This window comes from Phasianus colchicus, chromosome 11 (genome assembly GCF_987193195.1).
Source record: "Phasianus colchicus chromosome 11, bPhaCol1.hap1.1, whole genome shotgun sequence".
NCBI lineage: Eukaryota > Metazoa > Chordata > Aves > Galliformes > Phasianidae > Phasianus > Phasianus colchicus.
The window spans coordinates 993565-1011548 of record NC_143446.1 but is presented as its reverse complement, the minus strand read 5'-3'; the positions used below and the strand labels follow the sequence as shown (position 1 = coordinate 1011548).

General features: G+C 40.5%; 1 protein-coding gene across 9 annotated transcripts in view; it reads left to right on the top strand.

Annotated features, from left to right (window-relative positions):
- The window catches only part of DOCK3 (dedicator of cytokinesis 3), a 187460-nt gene that overhangs the window by 145799 nt on the left and 23677 nt on the right, over positions 1-17984 (top strand). For 8 of the 9 annotated variants that reach the window (XM_090147874.1, XM_090147877.1, XM_090147878.1 and 5 more), the window contains 9 exons: positions 2219-2304; positions 4977-5003; positions 5124-5219; positions 6269-6329; positions 6754-6847; positions 7510-7658; positions 12769-12855; positions 14463-14567; positions 17839-17980. In XM_090147874.1, the coding sequence (XP_090004000.1) occupies positions 2219-2304; positions 4977-5003; positions 5124-5219; positions 6269-6329; positions 6754-6847; positions 7510-7658; positions 12769-12855; positions 14463-14567; positions 17839-17980 (847 nt within the window). The remainder of the gene's footprint in view (positions 1-2218; positions 2305-4976; positions 5004-5123; positions 5220-6268; positions 6330-6753; positions 6848-7509; positions 7659-12768; positions 12856-14462; positions 14568-17838; positions 17981-17984) is intronic. The other variant, XM_090147873.1, reaches the window with a different exon arrangement.

Genomic DNA, 17984 nt, shown 5'->3' with positions numbered 1-17984 from the left:
GAGAAAGGGAAAGGTCACACTGCGAACAAGAAATAAAGACTTAACAGTTCACCCAGTATTGTTGGCCTTTACTTCTCTGTATTCAGTTTCTGGCCAGGAAACAGTATTGTATAATTAAATAATTATACCGTGCTTTGAAACAGATTTTGTGACTGAATATTCTTGGAAAAATTATAGCCACTCTGCTGGAATGGTTGAGCCCAACAGAAGTTCCTTTGCTGGCACCTGCCATGAGCTGTGATTGCAGAGCAGCCAGGAGAGTTCTTGTTTTATTGCCCAGTTATGATCAGAGATTGGTGTAAATTTTCCACTGTAAAACAGATCTTGGAAGTTCAAAGTGTGAATAATAAAGGATAAGGTTGGAATGGATCCTCAGGTGACAGGGCTTTATTGTTGTTGTGTTTGGGCCATGCAGGTGGCAAGGGCCTGCAGATAGGTGCTCTGACAATTCTACCAGACAGTCACACAATGCAAACCATGTCCAGAAATTATTTGACTTTGTATTTAAATTATCATGATTAATGTGATATTAAAATGCCAGTTCTAGTCTGTCATCCCAGGAGAGAAACAGACCTTTTCCTTAACCTGATCCATTAAAAACCATATGGAAGAGTATTACCAAGGGCTTCTGTGGAGTTTTTTTCCTCTTCAGCTCCCTTGATTATTATTTCTACTGCTACTGCTATTATTATGGTGACATTTGATTGTGGTGCTCTTTTTGCTGTAGGTGCTGTATTAACATCACAATGGAACAGTTTCTGCTCTGGCATTTGCAATTAGAAGTACCCACAGTCATCTTTAGTTCCTGGATCTGATTATACTTTCTGCATCAAAGATGAACTCTTCATAACCATTTAATTTTTATACTCACTGATGTGTTCTACACTACAGTCACAAAAATCATTCTTAAACATAACAATTAATTAGTACAAGATGCATTAAATCTTACTAGCAGCTCAAAGCTAGAAGTCATTTTTTGTCCAGTATAAAGCTGGACAGCTGGACAGATGCACCAAAGTTTTTGGACGAGTTATTGTAACTCATGAACAAAAAGAGCATTTGTTTGTTTTTTTGTTTTAATTTTGAAGTTTGGTTGACTTTTCTACCAACCAATTTAGTATTCAAAAATACAAAAATCCAGGAAATCCATTTTTCTTTCTTCCTTACTTTTTTTCCCAGTAGTTTGTTTTAACAAGGTAATTTTTTGTGCAGTAGGACATAGCAATGCAGTCTGGTTCGTGGACTAAATCATGACTCCTTTTTAATGATTTCAGTAACAGGAGCACCAGTGCCATCTGTGTGTCTGTGGGTGATTTGCTCTTCCTTCTCATCTTTCCTTCCTTTACAGTTTGGTGGCTAAAAAGCAGAGGAATTCAAACTATGCTCATGGTTAACTAAAAATGTGCTGCATTTCTACAACCACTTAAACCTTTAGGAACCTCTATCTTCATTTGTATTGAAAGCATGTTTTCTCTTTGTCTTCCAAGAATACACACATACAAAAAAATCCTTTAATATTAGATATGTTGAATTCTGCACTTGAAGCAATTTTATTGGAATATCTGATATGAAAGTTGACTATGGAGCACTAGACTCCATAAATGTGTAAAATGAATGTGTATTCATAACCTTTGTAAAGGAAGAGAGGCATAATAATACTGTTCTGTCCCTGTACATGTGTGAAAAGGAAATGCATCATATAATCATAGAGAAGTCTGATAAAACTGAGTTTAATGAACAAATCTTCCAATGTAATTATGTCTCGGTGATTGAAAGTCAGTTACCTACCAGCAGAACCATCACAGCAGGCTAGTGGTGATCATGCCATAAATTAGTTTCTCTGCGTGGATATTCTGATTTTGACCCAGGATATAGTTTGTTTGATGTATTTGCTCACAGAAATTGTTTTTAGAGTGATTTGTTTGATAAGAGAATGAACATCAGAAACTCCTGGGAAGAAGCAGCATTATCTCCCCCAGGATGTTCATTTAGACTCTGATAGGCAAATGGATAATTTTATTCTAGTCCTTATACTTCATTGCAAAATAAGAAAAGTGTTTCCATTTATCTGAGCTACAGAGAAATAAATTGCTGATGCATAGAAGTGGGAAGGCTCCAGGGCATGAGAAATAAAATGTTCTTCCAGTCCTCTTAGTGTTTGGAACTCATCATGTACATGAGCAGCTGATTTGTAACCAGTTTGGAACTTCTCATCCAGGTGGAAGCTGAGTTGATCGATAAGCTGGACAGCCTGGTATCCGAAGGAAAAGGTGATGAGAACTACAGAGAACTCTTCAGCCTGCTGTAAGCCATGCCAGTTTCTGCTCACTCTGTGTTGTGTGGGGTCATTGAAGCAGTCATCTGTGCTGCAGTAGCAGCTCCAGTGCTGATCTTCAGAGAATGTAGTAAAGGGCACTCTGGCAGGTTTTCATGACATGGCTCTCAGTGAAACAGAGCTCTGTCATGCTAGTTCTGAAAAGATAAAACTATATCTTTCTGTGTCTTTCTTCTGTACAATCCAATAGCAGGCTGCGCAGGTAAGTTGTTATCATTGTTCTGTAAAAAATTGATTTACTGGAGATGCCAATGCCTTTCTTTTCACTTAGCAGTATGCAAAGTCTTGGCCTTAGGACTGGTTTGAGAAGGTCTAGCAAGTCAGCCTTGTTAGAGCAAGAGATTTTCCTCTGCGTTTTCCTTTGCTGCTTCCAGTTTTTTGAAGGTCATGCTTTGAGTTGGCTCAAAAGATGTGAGCTGCTTTTTGCAGAGTCCATCACAACACAGTATTTCCACTGCCTTTCAAATGTGCAATACTTGTAAGCATGAACAAAAGACTTAAAATCTGATTTTCAACTTAGTTATCTTTGATTACTCAACTGTCTCTAAATTGTATTTGTAATGACCCTAGTTTATATCAGAAGGACTTTGAGAGTCCAAAGCAGTTAACACTAAGTCTTTTAATATTCCAGTGAGTCAAAGACATCATTAGCAGAATTTAAGCCATACGTTAAGGCCAATGAGGTAGATACTGTGCTGGGAGTCTGTTATAGAACAGGCAGCCAGGATGAAGAGCTGGATGAAATCTTCTGTAGGCAGCTAGGAGAAATCTCACCATCACTAACCCTTAGAGAGGGGATAGTCAGGGCAGACTTCAGATACGCAGGTGTTTGCTAAAGCTCTGTAAAGCAGAGTGGAAATGGTTTAGGAAATTCCTGGAGTGTTACAAAAATAAATACATGAGGCACTCTAGTGAGGACCAGAAAAGCAGAGAAGTCCTTACCCTTATGGAATGGAGCCTACATCAGAAATAGTATGGCCAGCAGGACTAGGAAAGGGGTTGTCCCTTGAGTGCTGTGTTCAATTTTGGGCTTCTCACTGTGATAAGATACTGAGTTGCTGGAAGATATTCAAAGAAAAGCTAGTGGTGGGCCTGGAAGGCAAAACTTATGAGGAGCAGCTGAGGAAACTGAGGTTGTTCAGTCTGCAGAAAGGGAGGCTGAGGGGAGACCACATCATTCTATAAATGTCTGAGAGGAGGTTATAGCAAGGTGGGCATCAGTCTGTCTTCTCAGGTGAGATAAGTGGTAGAACATAAGGAAAACTGCCTCGAGTTGCACCAGGAGAGGTTTAGATTGGATTTTAGGGATAATTCCTTCACATAGAGGTTGGAAAGCACTGTAATGGGCTGCCTAGGGCAGCGGTGGGGTCCCCTGCCAGGAGGTGTTTAAGGTATGGATGTGGCATTGAGGGGTGTGGTTTGGTGGTGGGACTCAATAGATCAGGTTAGTGGCAGGTACAAGCTGAGGTCACCTTGAAGGTGGTGATTTTGAAGATCTTTTTCAACCTAGATGATTCTGTAATTCTACATTCAGACCATTTTATGTGTCCCCCAGCAATGTGCAGGCAGTTTGAGGCATAAAGCTTTGTACTTCTTGGTTCACATGTGTTCACTCATTTACTGTCAGGACGGATAAGCCTGCCCATCTGTATGCTTTCCATAGAAAACAAGTAAATGTATTCACTTTTGGTTTGTGATATTCAGCCCTGGCAAGTCTGGCACTTCAAGTGTACAGAGAAAAAATATATGCTTTAGGAATAAAAAAGAAAATGTCTTTGTTCTTTTATTCAATTGGCAAGGGGAATGTTCTGCTTTTCATTTGCTCCTCCTGAAGGCACGTGTAGCCTAAAATGTTCAGAATTAGAGACTACAGTTTAATGTATTTTTAGGTGATAGTGGTTGTGTTGCCAAGAAGTACAATCTTGAAGTTGAAGTTCAGCAGCCTCTGAGTTTGTATTTGTACTGTATTTTCTGAATACTGTGAGCTCTGAGGGAGCAATTCCACAGAATGGTAGATTTCAGCTCTTTTCTCACAAAGTTAATAAATGCAGCGTGAAATAAACAGTTGATGCTGACTTCCATGTCTCAGCTGTTCTGCTGAAATGGGAATCGGGTCCCCAGGGTGGAAATCATCTTCTGAGAACACACCCAACAGTTTCTCTTTCTTCTTGTCAGTACAGAAGTGGCAAGTTCTTTGACAAGAGATCTGTTTCAGGCTCAGGATACCAGCATCCGGCTTTGCTTTCCTTTCTCATTTTTTGCAAACGATTTTTAGTGTTTTTACTTCGGCCTTTTCTCATTATTCAGCCACCTCACTGAGATTCTCCATGTACTGCCTAGCTTGCTAATCAGAAAAAGATTGCTTTCCGTTATGTACAGTTTAAATAAATTGTGACATGACGTTGTTTGGTTGCTCATGAGAGACCAAAATTTATGTGAGAATGAGCAGATTAATTTGCTTTTGGTTCAAACTCCCAACTTCTGTGTGCTGTTAGAGAAGCTGCAGGTAACAGCACAGCAATCAGTTGTAGCTGCAAGCAGTGCTCTCTTTCACACATTTTACACAGCATTATGAGAGTATTTTTCCTTTTCCTGTCAAGTCTGTAATTTCCTTCTCTTTGCTTCATGCTGCCTGGAGTAGAACCCAGCTCTTTGGGCCTTATCCCAGGTAAGACAGTCATTCTGTGCATTTGTTTCATGAGGAAGGAACCAAGTTGTCCATGACTGCCTGCATGCACAGCATTGGTTCTGCAGAAGCCTCATCTGCTGTCTTTTCATCTCTGCACAGTTTGCTGGAGAAGATTGAGCAGGAGACGTGGCGAGAGACTGGAATCTCTTTTGTTACATCAGTAACTCGCCTCATGGAGCGCCTGCTGGACTACAGGTATCTGACAGCAGTGTAATGTGTCCTCAGTGTGTGTATAAGAAGTTTGTGAAGAGGGAGCACCAAATTTATCTTGTACAGAGAGCGTTTCCATTGTTTAATAAGCTGCACCCATTGGGAAGTGTTACATAAGTATGACTAACTCAGTGCTGCAAGGCTCCAAGTGAAAAGCAAGGAGCCCTGGCTCTTCTTCTTGGCAGATCATTCCTGTTAAACAGCAGAGGTGAAGAAAGTTTTTCATTCTCACAAGTGTATATGTATATACATATAGATATTGATATATGTAGTATCATACATTATATATAAAATATTATATATGCCATGTTAGGTACACATACACTCAGAGTTGTTTTTATGGAACAGTTGGCAATTAGAAACTCTTAGAACTGACCCATGTGTTTCTGTCTGTATTCTGCTGACAAGTTCCAATACTTATTTGGTTCTTCTGCTTCTCAGTGGAGGTGAAAACATGTGTCTAGGTGTGGGTATTGGGCAATCACAAATCCTTCACTGTGCTTTTTAGTTCGTTCTTTTTGTTCTCCTGACCAGTTTGATCAGATCTGCTCTTTCTTTTCCTGACAGCAGCTGCTGTAAAACTAAGCAAGACCAGATATCTGAGACATGTTAAAAGAGAGTGTGAGGGAGCTGACTTTCTTTTTGGTGCAACTATCAATGCAGCTATGTTACACAAATACTCATTTTCATGCTTAGTACAGGAACAGATAACAGTGTTTTAATATAGTTTCAATAAGCAGCAGAATATTTCAGTCCCAGAGCAGAACAAAATAGGGAACTGCATCAAAATTTGGAACTGCCCAGACCAAATGTGTAATAATTGTTGGGGCAGATGTGCAAGTCCTATACAGAACTGTGAAGTGGGGAGATGTGCTGATCAGTTTTGACACCTTGTGAATCCCAGCCACCAACTAGTTGACAGCATGACTCTCACAAAAGATTGCTATGTCGTCTTTGAAAGTTTTGTCTCTTTTTTTTTTTTTTCAAAAGGAGATCTTTCAGATGTGTGTTGTAACATTCCTCTGCCTTTTTAGGGACTGTATGAAAGGCGATGAAACAGAGAACAAGAAAATCGGTTGCACTGTTAACCTTATGGTAAAGATGTTTCCTTCATTTCCTTGTGCAGTGTAATTGATGCTAGGGTGGGGAAGATCGGGTAGGAATGTGTGTCAGGCAAGGTGCAGGATCTAAGGGCAGGCAGAATGTAATGACAGAGCTTAGGAGGACCTCCTGGGAGCTGTGGTCCAGCTCTGCCTGGAGCTGGGTGCTGTAAGTCTCACCTCCCCCCAGCTGCTTTCAGAGGGTCTTTGTGCTCTGTCCCACAAACTCTCTTGCCTTTTCTTTCCGTGTTTGACTGACCTCATTTTGAAAATAATTCTAACATTGGTGAGTTAAATGTGCATGAGTGCAAAAAGAATGAGTCCTTTCCTTTTATGTTGATCTCTTTTCAGTCTCTTTATACATACAGAGGCATCACTGATTGTTGCAGAGGAAGGTGACTGCTCTCTTTCTCTTACAGAATTTCTATAAATCGGAAATTAACAAGGAAGAGATGTACATCCGCTACATCCACAAGCTGTGTGACATGCACTTACAGGCTGAGAACTACACAGGTTAGTCAGGCACCAAACAGGGGCTGTTTGAAGTCCCACTGAAAGGTTTTGATTCTTGTAATCTTATTCTCTATTATCTGTTGAACTTATTAGGAAAAATGTTGTTATAATTGTTATTTAGAAAGATGAGAAGCAGAGGTCCACTTCATTCCATCCAGTTAGTTTGCACCCTGAATTTTGTATTAAAGCGTTGTGCAAGGAAGGTTGATTGAAAAATCACAGCAGTGGAATGACAATCACGAGCCCACTGTTGTATTATCATTCCCCAAATTTCCTTGCATATGTAGGGAGCACTTTAAAAGTCTGCTGACTCTAATTCTATGTTGTCCAAGCTGTGTTTACAGCTGCAGGCCCCGTGTCAGTGTTACACAGCTCAGTTCAGCTGTGTGTTGTACATCTGAGTATCTGACTGTGCATTTGAATCAAGTAGCTAGGAGAAAGAAACTTGACAGATTTGTACCTAAAAGTCAGGTTTATCAGAAGGAGCCGTGTGCTGCTATTTTAAGCCATTGAGTAATGTAATGTTAACCTAATGCTTCTGAATTCTTTTCTCAAATTGTACATCAGAACTTCCAGTGTGTTTTAAAGGCAGCTTGTGATCTTTTAACCTATTAGAGATTTGTCATCATTGATTCGGTGTTCAATGGTTGCATTTCCAACAGAGGCCGCATTTACTTTGCTTTTGTACTGTGAGTTGCTTCAGTGGGAGGATAGACCTCTGAGAGAGTTCCTGCATTACCCATCTCAGTCAGAGTGGCAACGTAAGGAAGGTCTGTGCCGTAAGATTATCCATTACTTCAACAAAGGGAAGGTATGCCAACTTCTTCTCTCTTCCAGCAGCTTCCTTCCCTTTTCCTGACTTAGAGCTTGCAAGGCTATCATTTCAGTTCTGTAGCCTGGAATCAAATTTGTACTAAAAGGTTTAGTAACTTGACAGATTGCTTCTTGGCTCTTTGGAGCAAAAAAACAAACAAACAAAAAAAACAAAACAGATGAGAAAATGGATATGGGTATTTCATTATGCATAACATTTGGAACTGGTTTAGGTAGGCCACCAGGAGCAAAGCTCAGATCACCTGACATGGCAGAGACTGGTGAACACCAGTTCCTAAATTTATGTATTAAAAAAAAGCATAGTGTGTGCAAAGTGCTGTGTTATGGCTTCATTTGCACTTAAGGGCTTGTTCTGTTTCTGACCTCCTGAAGTAAACATCCTGTAGGTAGAAGTAACTGTAGGAGATCCTACAGTTAGAAAAATAAAGCCTTTTCAGCATCACTGTGATTTTAAAGTGTCTTTCACTTAACATGTAGTTTCATCCATTGCAAAAGAAAAGAGTGAAGCATTTCAGTTCCTTATATCTGGTATGCTTCTCCTGCCAATGAGTAACTGTTCAAAGCACCGCAGGCAGGTGCTTCAGTCACTTGTATCTGTGTTCTGTTTTGGAGGGGAGTATTAGAAGTGAGATCATCTGTGAGAATGTTGTCAGAGTTATATTTTTTTCCAGGAAAATAAACCATCCAGCATATATTACTGGAAGACAACATCTGTATGTGCATCTCAGCATTGTTTGTTCCTATGATGACAGCGAAAGTGGCATTAAATAGAATGGGATTTCATTCATATGGGATTGACATTCCAGTTTGCTTTTGGCAGAGGCATCCTGTGCAGAACATGGCAAAGAAGTCAGATTGTGCTTCTGAAGGGGAGTGGCCAATTTCTGAGGGAGTGATCCAGAGATCTTTTTTGGCTCAGAAATTGATCTTCTCTAATAATACTGCATATGATTCCCGATTTAGTTTCAGAAAATTTCATAGCTTTATAAGACTGCACTTTAAAAAATTAAGTTGTTAACTTATGTAAGTATGGCAGTACTGTGCCACCTGATTTAGCCAAGTATAATGAAGAGGCTATGTAGAAATTGAGCCTGTATTTTTGACAAACAGGCCATCCATACAAGCGTTAAAGGTGAGTACAAACTTGATGGATCTAATTTTGCTATAAATCTCCTAACAGATTGGAGTGTTAAACTCTTGGGGATTTTTTCCTGCCGGGCATTTCTGGAGTTTCTTGGCTGTGCTTTAATCCTCCTTTATTTTAAATGGTAGCTGAATGACTAACTAATCCACATAAGCAGTGTGTATGTCACTTGGGCTCTGAAAAATGGAAAGAAACCAGATCTGCTGCTGCTTTGTAACAGGGACCAGCTCAGGAAGCAGAAGCTTGTTTGCTTAGCTTGTGCCTGGCAGGTTGTATTCTGCACTCTCTGGGTCCTGAAGAATGGAATGTGTTGCTCTCTGTCGTACTGTTGCATATCTAGATAGTTTCTTATTCTGCTTCTGGTATCTTCCATTAAGTAAGAGGGTCAGAGCAGCATGGAGAAGGTGTAAAAACTCCATGCTTGTTCATGGGAAGATCTCACAGCAGTGAGGGAGAAAAGCAGAGGACACAAGGCACGCACAACAGAAGGGTGTGCAGGCAGAGCACAGCAAGGAGAGACGTGGCCAGGGCAGCTGGGCATCTCTCATTCTCAGTATTGCTGGGAGTAGCCCCGTGCAGGGAAGTAATAAGATGCTCCAGGACCCTTCTGCCCTTCACTCTGCATGCTCCTTCCTGCTGCCTTCTCTCTGTGCTTCTCATCAGTTTGTGACCATGTGAAGGTGCATAACTTTAAATGTAGGATTTTTTCTGATTCGCAGATGTCAGCAGTCATTTTGTCTGTTAAGACTCAAGATTTTCTAGTTGAAGGAAATTGAATGGGACGATTTGAACCTGACAGATCCTTTTTCTGGACAGTAGCAGCTTGAGAACTTCGCAACTCTCTTCTACCCAGTTCAGTGCTATTTTTTTTTAATAAGAATTCTGACCAGATTCCTTCCCAACACCATAGTGTGCATTCTCCTCAGTTTCAGACAGGTGCTGTGAGAGACCCAATGCTGCACTTCCAAAGCAATTCATTTTTAGATCATGTGCTCTGTTCCAAGCATTTGAACTAATTTATCTCATGCACACTAATTTGAATCACACTTCCAAAAGAAATCTGCACATTGGGAAGTGAGTAAATAAAGGCTTCCATTCATAAATGTTGGTCTCTATCTGTGCCTCTTGTGTGCAGTCAGCATAACAAATGAGAGTTGCTGGTGTCATAGCAGACAGCTGCAATAAAACTCTCATGAACCTGCTTCAGAGTGAAGGATGTAATACAGAACATACAACCAGATCAGACAGCAAAAGAGAAAGCACTAATGAACGAAAGTAACAGTGGAGACATTAGGAGATTATTTGAGAGGGGAAGGATGATGCTGTAAAGGAAAGTGGCACTTGTGCAGCAAATGAAACTACTGCATATTCAATTTCTGCACTGTGAACGCAGTAGTCATTAACATCACCATTTTTAAGAAGGGGAATCCAAGTGAGTCAGATGTCCATTTGTTCCGCTTTACTGTCAAATATCTCTAACTCTCTTTCTAACAAGTTATCTGTATATTGGGTTTCTTCCACTTACACATTGCATCGTTATCAACAGAATATTCAGCTGGCATGTTAGAATTTCTCTGCATTGAAATCTGTTTGAAAGGAAGAGAGAAAGCCTGAGCTGGGATGACAGAAACAGTATGAGAGTACATGTGAAAGAGCTGGTGTAAATAGAAACAAGATGTGGTTACATATTGTTGATTTAATTCACATCAGAAAAGGAACAAGAAAAGATTGCGTCTTTAGGATCACCTGAAAGGAAGCCAGTCTGCTTTCTGCTTCTATCGAGATGACAGATTAGAGAATTATGCAGGCTTTAGCAGCAGTATCCCATTTGGAAGTGAGACTGCTACTATGCGGTGTATCAAAAGCCATTTTTTCCTGGCCAGGTGACATAGGAGAGATTTGTCTTTTCCATTCTTTTGGGTAAATATGGATCACCTGAAGACTGAAAGTCTGTGTGCTGATACTGTAACTGTGCTGAAACCCATGGCATGCAGAGTGCATGGGTAGTTGTGTTTGCAGATAAAGCACTCAGCTGGATAATGCTGTTAGTCACAATTTGGTGTATCTGTTTGTACGTCGTGAACTGACAGCCACAGTGAAAATGCTGTTAATTTGAGATCACACAACCCCAATTTATATTCTAAGCAGTCAATGAGCTGCTTTTTCAGATTATTTCCTTGTTCCAAAGATACTCTGAAGGAATCTTTTACTTAGCAATTTCTTGTGTAAGCTTTGTGATTTACAGAAGCTAAAGAGATGGGAACTTTTTTCTCCTTTTTGCTTTTTCCAGTTATCCTTTCTTTTGATATAGGAGTTCTTAGACTCACTGTGTTTTTGCTCTTCAGAGGACAACAAACCCATCTCTGTTATTAGGACAGGCTCTGTGTGTGTGCATAAAGGGAAGCCCTGCAAGGTGCCCATTGCACTTAATCAAATGGTGCAGAGATTCTCTTTTTGAAGTGAAGGAAAGCTACATATACAAAGCAGTATTATTTTACATCATTACTGTTAATTACCATTAACAATAATTTACAGTATTACTCTTTGTAAAACTGATGATAATAATCTCACAGGTTAAGTTTGTTTTCACTGCAACACAGTCTCAGTTAAAAAGAAAAGAGGCAAATTAATCCTGTAATGCATAAAAATAATAAAGGTTCAGCTGAGACCAGGGACTTCCAGGTTCTGTACGTAAGTGTGGTGAGAAACAGCCCCCAAGGCATTTCCAGTCTGTGCTAGAGGAGGAGATTTCAGTTGAACGGTATAAAATGAGCACTCAGAAAAGCTAACAAGTGACAAGGGAGCCTCTCTCCCTGTATGTGTTTGCATGCCCAAAATCAGCCTCTTTCTTCCTTACCTCTGATGGCAGTGGCTGTGGTGTGCCAGAAAAGACTCACTGTATGCAGAATGTAAGATTCTGTGAGTTTTACTTTCAGTTCTGCATACAAATACTCAGTGCAACAATGCATGTCAGTTCTGAGCATGCTGTATCTCTGTGTTTGAGAGTTTCCCATTGCTTGAGGGTTTCATGTTCTCAGTAGGAAGGAGGAGCCTCAGGAGGGGCCCCCAGTACAAGAAAGACAGGAAGCTGACAGGAAGCAAGAAGGTCCAGAGGAAGGGCCGCAAAGATGTTCAGAGGGCTGCAGCACATCCCCTACAAAGGCAGGCTGAGGGAGCTGGGCTTGTTCAGCCTAGAAAAGAAAAGGCTGTGGAGTGACCTCACTGCAGCATTTCAGTACCTAAAGGGAGCCTACAAACAGGAGGGGAATCAACTCTTTGAAAGGGTAGAAAACAGAAGGACAAGGGGAAATGGTTTTACTTTGAAGGAGGGAAGATTTAGGTTGGATGTCAGGGGGAAGTTCTTTACAGAAAGTGGTGGGGTGCTGGAAGAGCTGTCCAGAGAGGTTGTAGATGCCCCGTCCATCCCTGGAGGTGTTCAAGGCCAGGTTGGATGGGGCCCTGAGCAGCCTGGGCTGGTATTAAATGGGGAGGTTGGCAGCCATGCCTGTGGCAGGGGTTGGAGCTTCATGATCCTTGAGGTTCCTTCCAACCAGAGCCATTCTGTGATTCTGTGAGGGGCCTCAGCTGTGAGGAGTCTGTACTTCAGGGAATGCAAAAAACTGAGATGTTGGGTGGGAGGGGAATTTAACAGTAAGAAAATGTTAGCTACATTTCTCCAGAGAAGTTCCCAGTCTGCTGAGTGAACTGTTAGCAAGAGCATGTGTGTAATTTTAGTGGGATATGTGCCTTCATTACCATCTCAAAGAGAGAATCAGTCTGATATTCATGGAAACTGTTTCATCACATTGCATTTTCGCACTTAAACTCTGGCATTTCGTACATAATGAATTGCCTAAAATGAGTTCCTGTATTCCTCTCAGCTGGCTGTTAGTTGATTCCAAGACACCGATCGCTGTGAGTGTGATTTGCTTTGGTTTTGCAGAGCTGGGAATTTGGAATCCCGCTGTGCAGAGAGCTGGCCATGCAGTACGAAAGTCTCTACGACTACCAGAGCCTCAGCTGGATTCGGGTACGTGGCAGCAGTTCCTCTCCTAGCATACTCTCATCCAGTAGGGAATTCTGCCAACCTCTCAGAAAACTCTCAATTTAAAAAACAAACCAACCAACCAATCCAGCACCACAAATAACTGCCATGCCATGGATTCATTTTAGTGGTGCTGTGGGCTCACAGGGGTAATTCTTTGGTCTGTCAGCAATGAACATGGACAGCACATGAGGAAATCTTGACTTGCTCTGCAATTGCCTGTTTTACGTATATTTTTTGCGAAAAGCATCCTATTTTTCTTCCTTTTCTTTTTAATGTATTGATATTTCATTTTAATTCCAAAAATATCCAGGACCCATCTACCTCAGCTGACTTAAGAGGTGGAAAGGGAAAAACAGAATGGAAAAGGCAAACATTTATGGCATTCTTGTCAGTTTTCAAAGATGTGATGCCCTGGTAAAACCGAACCTGAGGCAGCTGGGGGAGATTTGTGGCATTGTTGCTGTTATCAGAAAAGTTTTGCTGTGTATAACCCTTATGAATTTGCAAAGACATCTAAAATAGGACAGCATGAACATTTCTTCTGGTGTGCAGGAAGCGCTGAAACGTCAGTAAATTAGCTGTTCATTTTGCCTCTTTTTTAATTGGCTTTAATCAGTGGGTTGGTATGATTGTCTCAGCTCAGGAATGGAACCTGTTCAACTCATCATTTTGTTCACATGTACGTGGTCTGTTTTCTGTTCAAGTCCCTTAAATCTGTGTTGACCTGAAGTGGATTGAATTTCTCCCCATTGCACAAGGTTTTCCTTATTCTGTTCATCTCACTTAACAAGTTCCCACAGTGACTTCAGGTCTTTCTCCATATTACAAAAGGAGATAATGTGTGTGAAGCCAAGAAGAAAGCTTTGGTGCACTGTTCTCAGTCAAAGCTGCTGTGAGGATTCCCTGCAGTGGAAGCAATGACATCAAACTGGTGCTTCTCTTTACAAAGCTATCTTTTTGGATATAATGAAGTCCTTGTGAGCATTTCAGAGATTCGCTTTGGCAAGAGAGGGTTTGAAATCCCACTTCTGATGCAGTGCCAGCACAGTGCCATAGAAATAATAATTGGGGCTGAATAAAAGTCCTCCTTCCAAACTCCTTTTTTCTTCCATGTTAAACTTACTGGTATACAGAGCTGGAGAAGATTTAATTATGTTTTGCCCTTTTTCATTCTCCTCAACTCAATTAAGGCAAACCCAATTGAATTGGCACAATTTTTCAGACAGCATTATAGATTCTGAGCTGTGGGGAGCGGGGTGTTAAAGCACAGGCCTGAATCTCAGCTTGGCCCTTAGTTCTGCAATGCAGAAGATTACGTGCAAGACTTGTTTTATTTAAAATGAAATGCAACAGAAAAAAGACCATACATCATCTCCCAAAATGTAAAATGAGCTGGGTGATTTTATGGTCTGCTCCACCACGTGGACCATTTAATTAATAATCTTAATTGTTAAAAGAATATCACTCTTCTAATTAAAAGAAAAAGTGTGTATGCAGAAGAGCAGTGTTTTGTTGTAATGCACCTTGAGAGTCCCATGTTTTAAGTGCAGTCTTAAGAGTCTGATGGCAGCTGTCATTTTCCTCCGCAGAAAATGGAAGCCACCTATTACGATAATATCATGGAACAGCAGCGCCTGGAACCTGAATTCTTTAGAGTTGGTTTTTATGGTCGAAAATTCCCATTCTTCCTGCGGGTAAGCCAGAGTTATACAAAATGTGACAGCAGGACTGGGCTCCGAGTAGCTGTCAGCTCTGAATTTGGGTTGTGGAGATACGACATCTGCTGTTCATTTTATATTTTACGCTTGCATAACAGAAGCAGCTTTCTGACAGGTCTGAAGGGTGTCCTTGGTTGGGAATATTCTTAGGAACACAGATCAGAAATTTGACTGATGCCTATGTGTATTTCTGGCAATCTCACGTCAGCAAAATTTACCTCTGTAATTAAGCAAAATTCTTTATTGCAGTGATGATGGGTGATTATTTCAACTAACTTTCATCATCTCAAATTATCATGCTTTTAAAAACGTCTCACGTGACAGAATGATTCTAGTACCAGACTGATGACACTCTTCTGCTCTCTACAGCAGAATTTCTCCTATATTAAGTAGAAAGCCCATCAGCTTCTCTGTGCATATCCTCACTTAGAGCTTACTGTCTGCTGCTGTGCGCAGGGTCAGCGGGCTCTGAGATCCACTGAAAAAGTGAAAATGTTTTCTCTTCCTAATGAGGCATTTGTTCATACGGCTTCTTGTTTCTGGGTCAGAGTAAGGAGGGAATATAATCTGACACCTTCTGAAAAAGCTGCCTGAAAATTGATGGCAGATGCCATCTGGTCTGACAGGCCAAGCTAACCTGAAACATGCTTTCAGGGGCTGGAGTAGCCATGTTTTTGTGTTCTTTATAAAGGTAGGGCTTGACAAGAGATGGCACCACTCTTGAGTAATACAGTAATAAGTTATAAAAAGCAAAGCAAAACTGTTCACCATTTTTGTTTCATAAGGTACACATTCTGAAAATTGCATTCTTAAACTTCCCTCTGCTTTGTTGTAGCTGAGATTAAAATATTGGTATTTAATTGTGTTACTTTAATGGAGGCATGCTGTAGCTAATCAAGGTGGGATATCAATGGACAAAGGGTGGTTTTATACTCAAAGGTGAAGCTGGACAATGCCATAATGCAGGAGTCTCAATCAGCATTTCAGATCAGCATGCAAAGGAGTGCAGAGTGTTGCAATGTGAAGATCCACTTTTCTGAAGAGCTCCCAAGAAAACATGATTTCTTTTTTAGTATCTAACAACAGATGTTGCGGAAAATAAATGACAGCCAAGTCATGATGGCACATAAGTGTTCCTGTGTAAGAAGTACTGTCAGTGAATCCTTGTGCATCTTGCTGCATTCTGTATCCTACAGTTCTGTCGTGGACCTGCCTGGCCTTACACTGCACCATTGTGAAGTGCTGTGTCAGTATGGATACTTGGCTGGAGATGTTAACAGCAAACATTAGCATACACAATTATGATCTTTGTTAGTTCTGCAGTTATAGTTAGTAGCAGTGCTTCTGATAGCAGATTACTAACATAGCAGTCTCATTAGAATGCACCCTCCTCCTTTCTCTCCCTAATGATCCATACAGTGCTCATGTTGTGAAGCACAGTCTAAGCCCATTAGCAGTAGCATCTGCATGGATCACACTGTAAAGAGATCCATAGCAGCTATTCTGGAGAAGAAAAAGATTTATGTGGATTTAAAATTTTCAAATGGACATAAGAGCAATTTAAAGTGATGAAACAATTTCACGTACTTTTTTATTTTTTGAGTGTTGTATAGTTTAAGACAGAAAATAGCCACTTCCTTTTACATCTGCAGTTTTGTAAACCCTTTGTCTAGAAATATCATTGTTTATGTGGCTGTGGAACCTGCATCTCTTTCTATCCTTCCTACATAAATAAATTAAAACTGCTCATGTCTTTTCCTACCAGAAGTTCAAGTAAGGACTAACAAGCTGCGTGCTGAGATCTTGTATTGGCTTCTGTGTGAAGAGTCTATTAAATCTGGCCTGATGTGTTTTCAGGACATTATTTTTAGAACTTTATTTATAGGCTTTACAGTTTTCTCAGTTGCTGCAATCAAAAATTAAAACAGAATGCAGTAAGAGCTATAAAGAGATTCACCTTCAAATATCACTCCAAATTTAATAATAGCTGCAAAGCTGGGCCATTACAGACTGAACTGTGGTTTCATCACAGCTTTCACCATGTGATCTCATCTCTAGAGATGAAGTACAAATCCAAAGACACTGTACTTCTTGGCTAAACTTTATGAACAGGTTTTGCCAGTTTCTCTTTCATTCTGCTATTAGCAAGAAATCACAGCATATGCTGCAGCTGTTTAACTGCAAGAAATAGAATGGGGACAACTTTCTTGTTTGCTGGGTTTTTTTTGTTGCTCTTTTATTATGAAGGAGAAAAATCTCCCTGTACAGTGTACACATCAGCTATTGTGATGAGTCAGAACGCCCAGGATTAGAGATTTGCCTGATGTGATAAGTCTCATGTCAGGCAATGCTATCACCAGTCAAAGTTGTATTATGTGGTAATATAGTTAAGGCACTGGAATGTGATCTTTATGACACTGAGCACTATAGAGATGCTGTCTCCTGCTGGTCAGAGTTCAAGATGGTTCAGAAGCATCCAAGAACTCTAATCAAGAAGTTTAATGCCTCAGGAGGTATATTTTAAATGCAAACTTTCCATCACTGGCAGAGAGGAAATGTTGTCCATCAAGAGGAAGGTGCTTTTAGAGTTGAAGTGGAATGTGCTAAGTGGCCATTCTTGGGGAGGCTTTCCTGTGTTATTCCACTGTAGATAGCAGTGTTCCAGCAATGTGATCAGAGCTGATTGTATAGGTGTGACAGTGCAATAGTGACTAAACAACGATGATTGTGAGGTCTGTTATCACACCTTTCTAAAGATAGCTGGTAAATTGTTAAATATGTGTCTCCCCTGTTCTGTGAAATCCTCAGACTTTTACCCAGCTCATGGAAATTGCATTTGATGGCAGTTTTTCCAGTGCAGAACAACAAAGTTTGTGACCCAGTCCTAAGTTTTCCTTGATGCATTTCATTACAGTCTGATTAAATAGTACTCCCTGTTTGGTTATCTGAAAAGCAAATCAGACAAAACCATAGGACTGAATGCCATACTTGTAGGGAGCAAAGGTGTCTTTTGTTGAGGGAGCAGTAGAATGGTCTCCTTATTCATCAGCTAATGAAATACACTGCAATGAAAAAGAAAGAAATAAAATATATCATCCATGTTATCTGCACATTTTATTCTGACGTCAGCTTGTTGACTTTGTCACTTACCTCGCTTTCTGAAGCAGTAAAATTTAAAGTGAGATAACGGCCAACTGCATTTAACCTAACTTTAAAGGAGATTCATTTATGCTTGTCCTTCTTGCAGAACAAAGAATACGTGTGTCGGGGCCATGACTATGAGAGGCTGGAAGCCTTCCAGCAGAGGATGCTGAGCGAGTTCCCACAAGCCATTGCAATGCAGCATCCAAACCATCCAGACGACTCTATATTACAGTGTGATGCCCAGTGTAT